Below are 12,310 nucleotides of genomic sequence, written 5' to 3'. Positions count from 1 at the left end.
AAGTTTTTACTAAGTACAAACTTACCTAGAATGCTTTTCTAATTATTTTGGTCACTTCCCTCTAACACAACAATTTAATGAGTTAATTTCAATTTACGGAGGATCTACTTGAAAGGGAATATTATCATGAAAATGAGAGAAAAGCAAACCTTTTGTGTTACTGAATTGTAAATGAAATGATCAAGTCAGGCCCATGTTTTGCGAAGCCCTTCCTATCCTGAGCAGCCCCTCTGAGAACTGCCTGGAATGGCGTGTTGGCCAAGCTCCTGGCCTTTCTTTATCTGGCAACCATAGCCATTCTACTTTTATTTGTTTTCCATATGGGAGTCAGCATAAGCTTTTGGAAATCTCCTGTAACTATTATAAAAATGGAAAGATCTGAAGCCAGAGATTGTGGGTTCTCCCAGTTCTGATTAGAACCAAAGCCTATGTCTAATCATTCTTGAATATTTTTCTTGTAGTTTGCAGTTTGTAATTTTGTTGTTGTTGTTTTTTTCAATTTATAGTATTACGTTTGATTTCACTTAATTTAACCTGTTGAATTCCTTTAAAAAAATGGGAATATTTTCCACAGTACTCAAGTTTTTCCCTGTAGTTCGGGATGAAGGTAATCTGTCTAAGCAGTGGTAAAAAATGAACACCAAAATTGACTCGAGGGGATTTGCAAAGCAAAATAAAATGGGAACGGGTGTGAGGTTTTTAATGAAGTTACAAATATAACTAACCTGAGTCTTTCCTGAGGTATAGGATGAAGACTCAGTGTCAAGCATATACAAGTATTGAGAGGGAAAAATGAATGTTTATTGGTACAGTGGGTAAGAAGAAAGTAATTTTGCTGTGATCATTAGTGATTTTATCTACTTTTTGTATCTGCCAGCTCCACATTGAGTTGGATATAATTGGCTCCATTCTTAATAAATTGCAATTTAACCTGTTCTTTGTCCTCATTCCATTTATCTATAGTTGTTGAAGGAAATGTAAGGCATAGCATAGTCTGGTGGATAAGATCACATTCTATTGAATAGTACTACTATAGTTTCTATGGAGAATAATTAAAGAGCTAATGAAGAACTGAGACCAGTGTTTACGTTGGGAGGCATCTGCATTGTCAAGGAGAGAATAAATTAAGCTAGGTGGTCTTGTTCCCACTTTATGCATCAGAGCCCCTCACTAGCTTGTAAGCTTTTGGGAGTAGTAGATAACTTTCTCATTTCTATATCACCTTTTCACTTCAACATCAGTGCCTAGTATGTGTTGTAGTTTTTAGTAAATCAAGTATTTGTTGAATTAATGAATTAAGTTCCTTTGCCCAAAGTATGAAGATGTAGACATTTAGAGAGAACTCCCTTGAAGACTGTGTTAGAGCAAAAGAGATGGTGCCTGTCCTGTTAGAAGAATGAGTTAGGGGTAAAACTTTTTTTTTTTAATACTAATTTATCTCCAGGAACACATTTGATGCCAATTTTTACAAAATGTCTTCTTTATGCCATCTGTTTTGATAGGATTGTATGGCTGAGGCTATGCGCTTAGACTTTGAATTTCAGTTATTTTACAAGATATTTTCTTCTTATCTTAGTTTTTCATAGACTGTTTTTCTCCTGGGATCTTCCAAGTCTGTATTTGTGTGGTTTGGGTCTAGCTACTTATCATTTCCACCTTAACAGACGTAGCCACGTAGCAGAGATCATTCTTGGTCTGCAAGTGCAAGGAATATGAAGGGAGAACTTCTCTGCCCTTCCGACATTATAGGACTTCAGTCGAGTTGGTTAAACTCTTTTTTCCTATCTCTGCTTTCTGTAGAGTAACTGCTGAAGAAAATGGCCATAGTTTCCACACATCTCAAAAAGGACATCCCAGTGAAGATACCAGCATGGCTTCCTCTGATGCTCTTGAGACTGTTTCTAGATCAGCTCTTCCACCCCACACCATTCAAGCATCGGAAGAGCAGAGTTCACAAACACCAGTGAAAAAGTTTGGCAAGCTGAGGCAGCAAATAGATGTCAGAGTGGAACTGGAGAAGCGGCAAGGAGGGAAGCAACTCCTCAACCTAGTGGTTGTCGGTAATACCCTTTGTTCTTCTGGATTGTCACTCGACTCCTCTTCAGCCTGACAGCTTTCTAGTGACAGCGTGGAGACTGTCATTTCACTCCCAAGTTTCTCTGTGGGTGTGATGGACATAAAACAAGAGGGCATTGCATCATAATGCTTTCTGGTCACCCTGGGTGACATAATGCCAAGTTACCAAGGAGGTCATTAGATTGGCTGTGACATTTTCATTCTGTGAACACTTTGAAAATGGCATGTCTTATTGACAATTTTAATTCCCCCAAATCAGGGACACTTCCCTCCCACCCAAAGAGACATGCTCTTTTCCCCTTCACGTTGATGTTTTAACTATCATTTGATATAAATTGGTATTTATTACTCTAAACACGGACATGAACTATTGAATTACATATTTATGCAATGCCTCAATGTGAACAACACTGGAAAATGTACCTAATATTAATTCGGAATCAATTTTCCTTAGGTCATGTTGATGCTGGGAAAAGCACGCTGATGGGCCATATGCTTTATCTTCTGGGTAATGTGAACAGGAGAACTATGCATAAGTACGAACAAGAGTCCAAAAAGGCTGGCAAAGCTTCATTTGCGTATGCATGGGTCTTGGATGAGACTGGCGAAGAAAGGGAGAGGTAGTCACTATGTTTCAAAATTTTCCATTTGAAATGATATATAGTCTTTTAATTAAGTATGTAAAATGTGTTGAATATGTGTGAAACATGCCATGAAATATTTGAGACTATGTTTAGAAAAAAGCTTTCAATTATTAAGAAAATACTTTTACTATAGTTTCATTACTATGTACATAATTAATCTACATATGTTTTTACTCTTCCATATTCTACGAGAATAGCTTAAAAGAATGTTTATCAAAAAATTTAAAAAAAAACAATAAAAACACTTAGGTAATTATTCAATGGGAGAAGTTTCTGTTGTTACTTCCCTAAATATATGTCAGATGATCTTGATTGTGAAATTTTAAGACTCAATTTTATATCAGGTTATAAAGGAAAGGCAACTTTTTGTAGTAAACTATCTTCTGTGTGGAATCAAAATGACCCGTAAATGCAAATTACAAGACTTAATTTATTTTTATACTTTCTGTACTATGTTTTTGTGAGACAGAAGTCAGCAAACAAGTGATTAAACCTATCTCCTACCATATAGATTTAATCCAGTCAGGTACTCCTGTATTTGTTACTGTGTTCAGTGCTAATTTGGGGAAGATTGTAGCAGGAGAATGTAGCTACTCATATGCGTCTAGCCAAAGAATAGTATTTCTTTTGAAGTGTTTTTATTTCTTATTTTTATTTATTTTTTTAAAGATTTTATTGGGGGATTGGGGGAGGGGAACAGTGCTGGGGAATAGGGGAAGGGGAACAGACAAGTTGCTGTCCTTTTGTTCTTCAGTCTAGTTGTGGAGGACGTTGCTTCACTGGCCCATGTTGGTATTATCATTGCGCTCTTCCCGGGGGAGGCAGTCGCTCGCCGGCCATTGGACCGGCCACTCACGGTGCTCATGGCAGCCCACTGCAGCCTACGCCGTCACCGGCGACTCACGGCAGCCCAGCTCCAGGTCGAGCTGTTGTTCACCATCTTAGCTGTAGAGGGCACAGCATCACTGGCCCATGTGGGATCTGAACTGGCAGCCCTGCTTCTCAGAGCTCGCACTCCCAAGCCAACTCTTAACCAACGAGCCACTCAGCCGGCCCTTGAAATCTTTTTAGAATGGTGATATATGTCACGTTAGAACTGTTAGGAATGGTGGAGCCAATGGCACCTTTGTCAGGAAAGAAAGAGAACACCTTAATAATGAAGTGAAATGGCAGATGTATCAGCTGTGTCAAAATGATTACTCTAAGACGGAAGTCCTCTGAAAGTCCTAATTCAACAAGGAGTTTACTCTGTTCCCTGATGTCTTCGTTCTGAATATGACTAGAGGATGTATTTGGATTTCCATACTTTTAAAAAATGTGTATGTTTTTCTTGGTGCCTTGGATAGTCTGCATTATGCTATATAAGGTGGTTCTCAGCAAAGGGGTCAACAGTATTCCTTAGCTCTTCTGATAAATAGGAATTTATCTCATAGTGGGGTTTTTTTGCCTTGTAGGTGTCATTTTTAATCTATATATATTATCACAATCTTGTTTTCCAACCTAGTAAGAAAAGTTAGTTGGACACTTGCAAAGTTTTAGAAAACTTATATTGGAATACAGTGGCATTTTGTATGATGTCATATGAAAAAACTGAAAAATTTCCATCTATCTGTTTACCATGCAGATTGTTAAAGTATATGGCTTTTTAGTTTTTTTTGTGTGCCATCTTTTAAATAAGTAAACAGATTGAGAACAGTATAATTTAAGTTAGAACAACTTGTTTGAATTTACTTAATATGTGAGTTGAGCTGGCAAGTGAGTAAATTATCTCATTTCTAGAATAATCAATACTTTTAATGTTTTTGTTTTATACATATGCTAGTTGGCTATCATTTTTGCTGCTGCTAGTTTTCTATTGCTCAGCATGATACAATTTTTAGAATATTCCTTCATTCTGTAGATAGCAGAAGCTTCTAGATACATAATGGGAGTTTTAACTCATACATATGTTTGCGTATTCCTTAATAGCATTTCAAAAATATAATGTGCTTATGCTACCATGTTAAATATTTGTAAATCCTCTATTCTGCTTGTATGTTGAACAGAAATTATTATAATAATAAAATGAGTGACATTTTCATATCCTTAGGCTTACAAATCCAGACCAGATCTAGGTCAAAAGAATAAATTCTGGTCAAAGAAGTCTTAGTTTGTCACTATTCTAGAAGCAGTTATTTGGGAATAAAGAGAATGAAGGATCATTTTCACAAACTCAAATGGCTCATGGTTTCAGATTAAACTACAAAGACTTGACTAAGGAGACCTATAGTTAGTTACCTTATGGCTAGGGTGAACACGTAAGTTATCATCATAATTGTTGGGATACTTGATATTAATAGTAAAAGGGAGTGCTCCTTGATTACTCTGCACTCTTCTGGGCAAACCAGTTGAATAATGACCTAGCTTATTGCTCACCTGATTTCCCCTTCTAAATTCCTGAGGTCTAGAATGACTCAGTACCCTTGTAGTTCCTTTTTGGGCTTTTTTATAATCTGAATCTACATTTTTGTGGCCTTAAAGAGGCAGTACATTGCTCTCCAAGAAGGATGAAAAGGGATGCGAAACAAACTACTGTTCATCTCTCTCAATTTTTAAAAAAATTGGGCATCTCCTTTGATACCTCCTGTTTTCTAAATGTGTATCATATTGACCAGTCTTGTAAATGAAAGTTTTATAAGTTTATTTTTATAATTAATGAAGCATAAACATAGATGAGGAAAAGTACCTCCTGATAGTGGTTATTCTTCATTTTATCTTTTCTCATGTGCAATATTTGTTTCCTTCTTCAGAGATGACCCCATATATCTTTCTTTGTTTGCGATCTATATTGCTTACCAAAAAAGGAAATGTAAAATATCTATCATTTTGATTAAGTCCACAACTTTGTTTTAAAGCCATATGGGTGTAATTCTGTTAGAGCAGAAACTCCAGAAATTGACAGGTTAATTTCTCAAAATAATAGACTATATAATAAAATGGCCATTATTAAGAATTTAGATTGTAATGTAACCTATATTATGAAATAATTTATCCATAACACTGATTATCTATAGAGTATATTCTAACCATTCTATGTTTCGTTTAAGGGGAGTAACAATGGATGTTGGTATGACAAAGTTTGAGACCACAACCAAAGTCATTACATTAATGGATGCTCCCGGCCATAAGGATTTCATTCCAAATATGATTACGGGAGCGGCCCAGGTACCAGATATTTCCTTAACTGTAATGCACTGATTGTACATAAAATTTCCTGATGCTGAGGTTATAATTCTAGGATTATAACTTAAAATATTAAAAAAATTTTAACTTTTAAAAGATTTTGAAAAAATAGAGAAATATACTTTTCATGGTCTTTTTTATTGGTAGTTTATAAAACCTTTTCTAGTTTATTGCAAAGAAGCAAATGTGTAAAAGCTATGAATTTCTTTATGGTAAAAATAATGGTAAAATGCTTGATGAAATATGAGCTCTCCAAGACATGTTGTTGCATAGAAAGGATAGAGAAATTGCCTAGTAAATTTTTGGAGACGGTAATAGGAAAGAGGATTAAGAAGAATATTATGGCTTTACTTATACTAATACCAAGTCAATGAATTTCAAATTTTAACCTAAAAAAGTAAATATACTTTGTCAGTTGTCAGCAAAACCTGATGAGAGATGTTTATTGTTACTGAGCCTAGGATTTGGAAGGTCAGGGCTGGGTGCTTTACATAAACTATATTTACCCCTTGGTGTTTCTGTGAAGTGAGTAAATTGGATACCCAGAGAGATTATACAATTTGTTCGACGTGTGGTGCCTGTTAGTTACTACACACCAGTAGTTAAAAGAGCGAACTTTGAAATTGATTGCTCCAGTTTGTGCACTTAACTAAGAATCCTTGATTAAAAGAACTGGATCTCATTGAAGAAATTAGAGTTCATATGACCATTTTATTTCCCATTATGGTATTATATGTGAAATTATTCAGAAACTGGATAGCACGAAGTATCATTGAGGAAACCACGAAGAGAAAAGCTGTTGTAGGCTTTGTTCTGACCAAAAGGCCAGAGAACTTGGTGTGGATGGAATGTAAGAGGACCTTTGAGATAGGGTAACTATCATGTAACATTCTGAGATAGCTAAAGAAGGGAAGGCCAGATTTAGTCATTGTATCTGGGGTTACTGAAAAGCAGATTTCTATGAAAACGGGTATGCATACATAAGAGACAAAACCTATAAAAGGGAAAAGCAAGTGTTCCTTTAAACGATGCCCTGACAATGCATTGACAGAAACAATTGATGAGAATGAAAACGGAGGAACATCTATGGTTGCACAAAACGTTTACTGCAAATTTTCAAAGGCTCTGCATCCCCATGATGCAAGTGGAATTGCATAAGTAGGCATCGCACGAAAGAGTAGTGGAACCTGCTCAACTAGCATCAGTAAGGCTAAAGAGGAAAATGACCTAAGGCCAAGGCTCACACTTTTGCTTCTTATTTTGTGTAAATTGTGTATGAGAGGAGAAATGTCTTTCATCGGATTCTCAAAATGGTCCACAAAAGTTAGGAAACGTTGTTATTCAGGGTCTTTTTCAGTGGTTGTAAAGGGTGAATGAATATGCTATTTTTTTTTTAAGACTTTTATTGGGGAATTGGGGGAAGGGGAATAGACAAGTTGCTGTCTTTTTTTTGTTCTTCAGTCTAGTTGTGGAGGACGTTGCTTCACTGGCCCAAGCTGGCACCATCATTGCGCTCTTCCTGGGCGAGGCAGATCAGTCACCGGCTTCTGGAAGGCCGCTCACTGCGGCTGCTGGTTGCTCACGCTGGCTGCTGGCTACACATGGTAGCCCATGGCAACCCACTGCCACAGGGGCTGCAGCCTACGTCGTTGCTGGCGACTCAGGGCAGCCCAGCTCCAAATTGAGCTGTTGTTCAGCATCTTAGCTGTAGAGGGCAGTGTCACTGGCCATCATATGTGGGATTCAAACCGGGGCCCTCTGGCGTCCCAAGCCAGTTCTTAACCATCGCGCCACTCGGCTGGCCCTATGCTATTTTTTGATAATTCGCTTATTCAGGTTTTTTTTGTTGTTGTTAATGTAAGCAATGCTGTGACAAATATCTTTGTAGGTCCATAGTTATTTCTCTAGGATGAATTCCTAGAGGTGAAGCTGATGGTAAGCAAAATATACGTATTTTAAGGCTCTTGAAACTTGTGAAATGCCCTCCAGAAAGGTTGTGCGCTTGAGTCCCACAGGCAACGTAGGAGAACGCCCTTTCTCACTGCACCTTTACTTACAGTAAATAATTCAGTCTCTTAAATCTTTGCCAGTGTAATTTTTAAGTGGGAAAAGGGAGGAATATGTTGTTGTAATTTTAATCTTTTCTTTTAGATTTCTAATGAATTTATTTTTTTCATGTTTATTGGCCATTTATATTTCTTCAGCATATTGTTAGTGTCTTTTAACTTTTTTTTTTTTTATATAGAGCTATGTCTTTTTTTCATAAAGACTTACTTGGTTGTAACTTTTATCTTATATTAAAAATATCCCTGTTTACTTATGTTTTAATTTTCTTTTTCCTTCTTTACCTAGATATTTTAATTATATAAAACGTTCCAAGGAACATTTTTATGTCTTTTTTTTTTTTTGGCTGCATGCTAGTACTTTTTTTTAATTAAAAAATTTTAATCCACCTGTATAATTGTTTTGTTTGATTTGCTTTGGTGTTTGGTGTCAGGTTAGAGCCTGCCTTTAAAATCTGACCCACACAATTAATTGAAAAATTTGTCCTTTGAATTAAAAGGCTGTGACATTATTTATAGTTTTGATTGTTTTTTTTGTTTCCTTAGGCAGATGTAGCTGTTTTAGTCATAGATGCCGGCAGGGGAGAGTTTGAAGCTGGATTTGAGACTGGGGGACAAACACGAGAACATGGCCTCTTGGTTCGTTCCCTTGGAGTAACACAGCTTGCAGTTGCAGTCAATAAAATGGATCAGGTATTTAAAGGCTTTTATGAGAATTTACTTTAGTTGCTAATTAAGATGTTCTTCTGCCATATTGATGACCTCATATGAGACTAGTGTGCATTTTATTAGTCCAGTTGCCATATTTTAAAAAATAAATTCATGATCCTGATAATGCGATATAAGTAATCTGTAATCTATATTCCCAACTTCTCTTTCCCCTTAAAAAACTTGATACTTTTCATTTTGTACATCCATATAATTTATTTTTATAGATACGAATCTTTTTCTTTATAACATTGAATTATAATCTTTATCTGCTTTTTCAAAAAAATTTGACAATATATTTGACAATATTCTTGTGCATGTTTCCAAGTAATTAATAATTTTTGTATAAAGAAGTTTTTATAACTTTAGTCTATGTTAAAGATATACTATAATTTATTCAGACAATCCCCTACTTAGGAATATTGCCAGTTTTGTGTGTATGTGTGTATATGTGTATTTAGAAATAGTTTATTCTATGGAAATTTCTGGCCTTAAGGGCATATACATTTTTTAGAATTGCTGTACATGATCAGAATGCCTTTGAGAAAAGTTCTGGTTATTTCCCCTTGGCACCTATGGTATATTTACTTTCTTGAACTCTTATCGACACTGCTGTTATTAAAGGATTATTTTTCAATTTGTTACATAAAACATATTTCTTTTTTAACTTACTTCTCTATGAATGTTAATAATATATAAATATGCTTTGTATATTTATTAACCATTTGTATTTTTTCTTTTGGAATTATTTATAAATTTGCTCTTTTTTTTTTTTTTTTTTAAGCTGAGCCATCTTGCCACCTGTTGGCAGCTCAGCAACTGCTCAGCTTGGGCCAGCAATCGAACCACTGTTGCTCAGAGCTCAAACTCTTGAGCGAGCTCTTAACTGAGCCACTCGGCCGGCCCAAATTTGCTCATTTTTATAACTTATTTTCTTATCAATCTGTAAGCGTAATTTATTTATTTTTATTTATTATTTTTTTTAAGATTTTTATTGGGGGGATGGGAACAGCGCTGGGGAATTGGGGGAAGGGAAACAGACAAGTTGCTGTCGTTTTTTGTTCTTCAGTCTAGTTGTGGAGGATGTTGCTTCACTGGTCCAAGTTGGCACCAACATTGTGCTCTTCCCGGGTGAAGCAGATCAGTCGCCGGCCTCTGGATGGCCACTCACTGCGGCTGCTAGCTGCTCACGCTGGCTGCTGGCTACACACGGTAGCCCATGGCAACCCACTGCCACAGGAGCTGCAGCCTAGCCGTCGCCGGCAACTCATGGCAGCCCAGCTCCAGGTTGAGCTGTTGTTCAGCATCTTAGCTGTGGAGGGCAGTGTCACTGGCCCTTATATGTGGGATCCGAACCGGGGCCCTCTGGTGTCCCAAGCCAGTTCTTAACCATCGCGCCACTCGGCCGGCCCATTATTTATTAAAGATACTAATCTTTCATCTTGTCTTAGATATTTTTCCCAATTTAGTATTTTACTTTTCATTTTGTTTGTGGTGTGTTTTTGATATATATTCAGCTTAATAAATATTTCCTTTTGACTTCTTTCTTCATGCTTAGGTATTTTCTTACCTTGGAGTTGGATGCATATTCGACTATATTTTCCTACATAGTTCTTCTAGGAGATCATTATCACATATACCTTTTATTTTTTCCCAGGATTTTAGTATGAAAATTTTCAAATATAAAGAAAAGTTAAAAGAATTTTACAGTGAACACCTCTATTATACGCACTACTTAAGATTCTACTACAGCTTTGATCACATCTTTGTCTGTCTACTCCTGCCTGTATCCATCCATTAATTCATCTTATTTTGATATGAATTTCCAAATGAGTTAGACATTTTTACACTTACCCCTTAATTCTACAGCATGTATAATGTTATCTAGAGTTCATATTACTCTATGCATTTTTAGTCTATTTGGCTTTATTTTATTTCAGCGGTTTGTCCAAGTACAATTTAATAAATTATTTACTTTTCCTTCCCAAATTTGAAATCACTTTTAGCACTTTCAGCATATACAAAAATTTCTGTATGTATTAGAGTTTGTTTCTAGGCTTTCTGTTGTAGAAGTTACTTTTAGATCATATTAACAGTAAGTGCTGATAATTCTGTTTATTTTAAAGGATTTTATATTTAATAGGTTTTATATTTTACATTCTTTACTATTACGTTTTGTTGCAGAAATATAAATTTTATATTAGCATGGTCTGAAGCATAGTTTTAAAAATAAATTGGATCTTTATCAGGTTAATTGGCAACAAGAAAGGTTTCAAGAGATTACTGGAAAACTTGGGCACTTCCTTAAGCAAGCAGGTTTTAAGGTAAGATAATTTTAAATTGATTTGGTTACTACCCTTAAGCCTTATTTTACTGATATGAGAGAAAAAAAAACTAATACTTTGGTGTTCTTGTCTTGTTAAGTATCTTTAATTCTTTTTGTTTTTATTTCCTCTGGTATTATGTACATATTATCTTATGTTCTTTGGATTACTGTACCTTAACTTGATATGTTTTATAAATTGGCTTGGATTTAATGTAAGGAAAATACTTTTTCTTCACCTATTAAATTAGGTGAGTAGGTTTAGGGAGGTCCCAGAGAAAAGTGGAAACTAGTAGAGAGGAATTTCTCCAGCAAAAATGTGAAATATGCATATGTTACTAAGTAAAAATGCTTGAATTTTTGGGAACAAATTTGTAAGTTTCTCACAGAACGAAAAGAGTTGAAAACGTTTGGATCAGATAACTTCAAGATTGTAGTTCTGTAATTTCTATTATTTTTTAAAATGTGCATTGTTGTTGCTTTTATAAATTTGGTGCAGTTTGGTAATGGTGAACCGTTTAATTTTTTTTAAAAACAATGTTGTATTAAGTTTCATGTATTCGATCTTTTTTAATAGGAAAGTGATGTAGCTTTTATCCCTACAAGTGGTCTCAGTGGTGAAAATCTAATCACAAGATCTCAGTCGAGTGAACTTACAAAATGGTATAAAGGACTATGTTTATTAGAACAAATTGGTAAGAATACAGTCTTACTAATTGTAATGCATTATAAACTTGACATTAATTATTTAGAGTTCTTTATGGGAGACAGTGTTGTGTGTGCAGAAGCATAGGATTTGTACTCAGAAGATCAAGTTAGTGCTTTTGAAATCACATGCAGTATTTAAACTAACACTCAGTTTTACTTAGTTAATGAGACTCATGCTTACCCTGCCTGCCTCATAGATTGTTGTTGACATTAAATGATTTAACATGTATGAAAACATTTTATAAACTACAAATTACTATATGCATGACAGTCAATTTGCTATTAATATTTATTTTAAAAAACTATTTTTTAGGAGACATGGGGCTATAATAGGCTCATTGGACATGAGTCAGAGATTACTTTTAAATTAAAACTTGCTTTTTTGCCATTTTTTCCAGATTCCTTCAAACCTCCTCAAAGATCTATCGATAAGCCTTTTAGATTATGTGTATCTGATGTTTTCAAAGGTAAGTGCTACCTCTCCAGTGCTTCTTCAGTATGACCCCTGCCTTTCTGTTCTCTACTGACCTCTTTTCTTGGACAAAATTATTATATTGCTTTCAGAT

General features: G+C 35.4%; 1 protein-coding gene across 1 annotated transcript in view; it reads left to right on the top strand.

Moving 5' to 3' along the window:
• Positions 1–12,310, top strand: part of HBS1L (HBS1 like translational GTPase) — a 79,876-nt gene that overhangs the window by 50,712 nt on the left and 16,854 nt on the right. Inside the window, exons 6-12 of the mRNA XM_019624695.1 lie at positions 1,801–2,060; positions 2,531–2,696; positions 5,807–5,924; positions 8,552–8,698; positions 10,963–11,037; positions 11,614–11,731; positions 12,143–12,211. Coding sequence (XP_019480240.1) covers positions 1,801–2,060; positions 2,531–2,696; positions 5,807–5,924; positions 8,552–8,698; positions 10,963–11,037; positions 11,614–11,731; positions 12,143–12,211 — 953 coding nt within the window. The remainder of the gene's footprint in view (positions 1–1,800; positions 2,061–2,530; positions 2,697–5,806; positions 5,925–8,551; positions 8,699–10,962; positions 11,038–11,613; positions 11,732–12,142; positions 12,212–12,310) is intronic.

This window comes from Hipposideros armiger, unplaced genomic scaffold (assembly GCF_001890085.2).
Source record: "Hipposideros armiger isolate ML-2016 unplaced genomic scaffold, ASM189008v1 scaffold_600, whole genome shotgun sequence".
NCBI classification, from domain to species: Eukaryota; Metazoa; Chordata; class Mammalia; order Chiroptera; family Hipposideridae; genus Hipposideros; species Hipposideros armiger.
The sequence above is the reverse complement of the archived record's forward strand: the minus strand, read 5'-3'. Positions and strand labels throughout refer to the sequence as shown.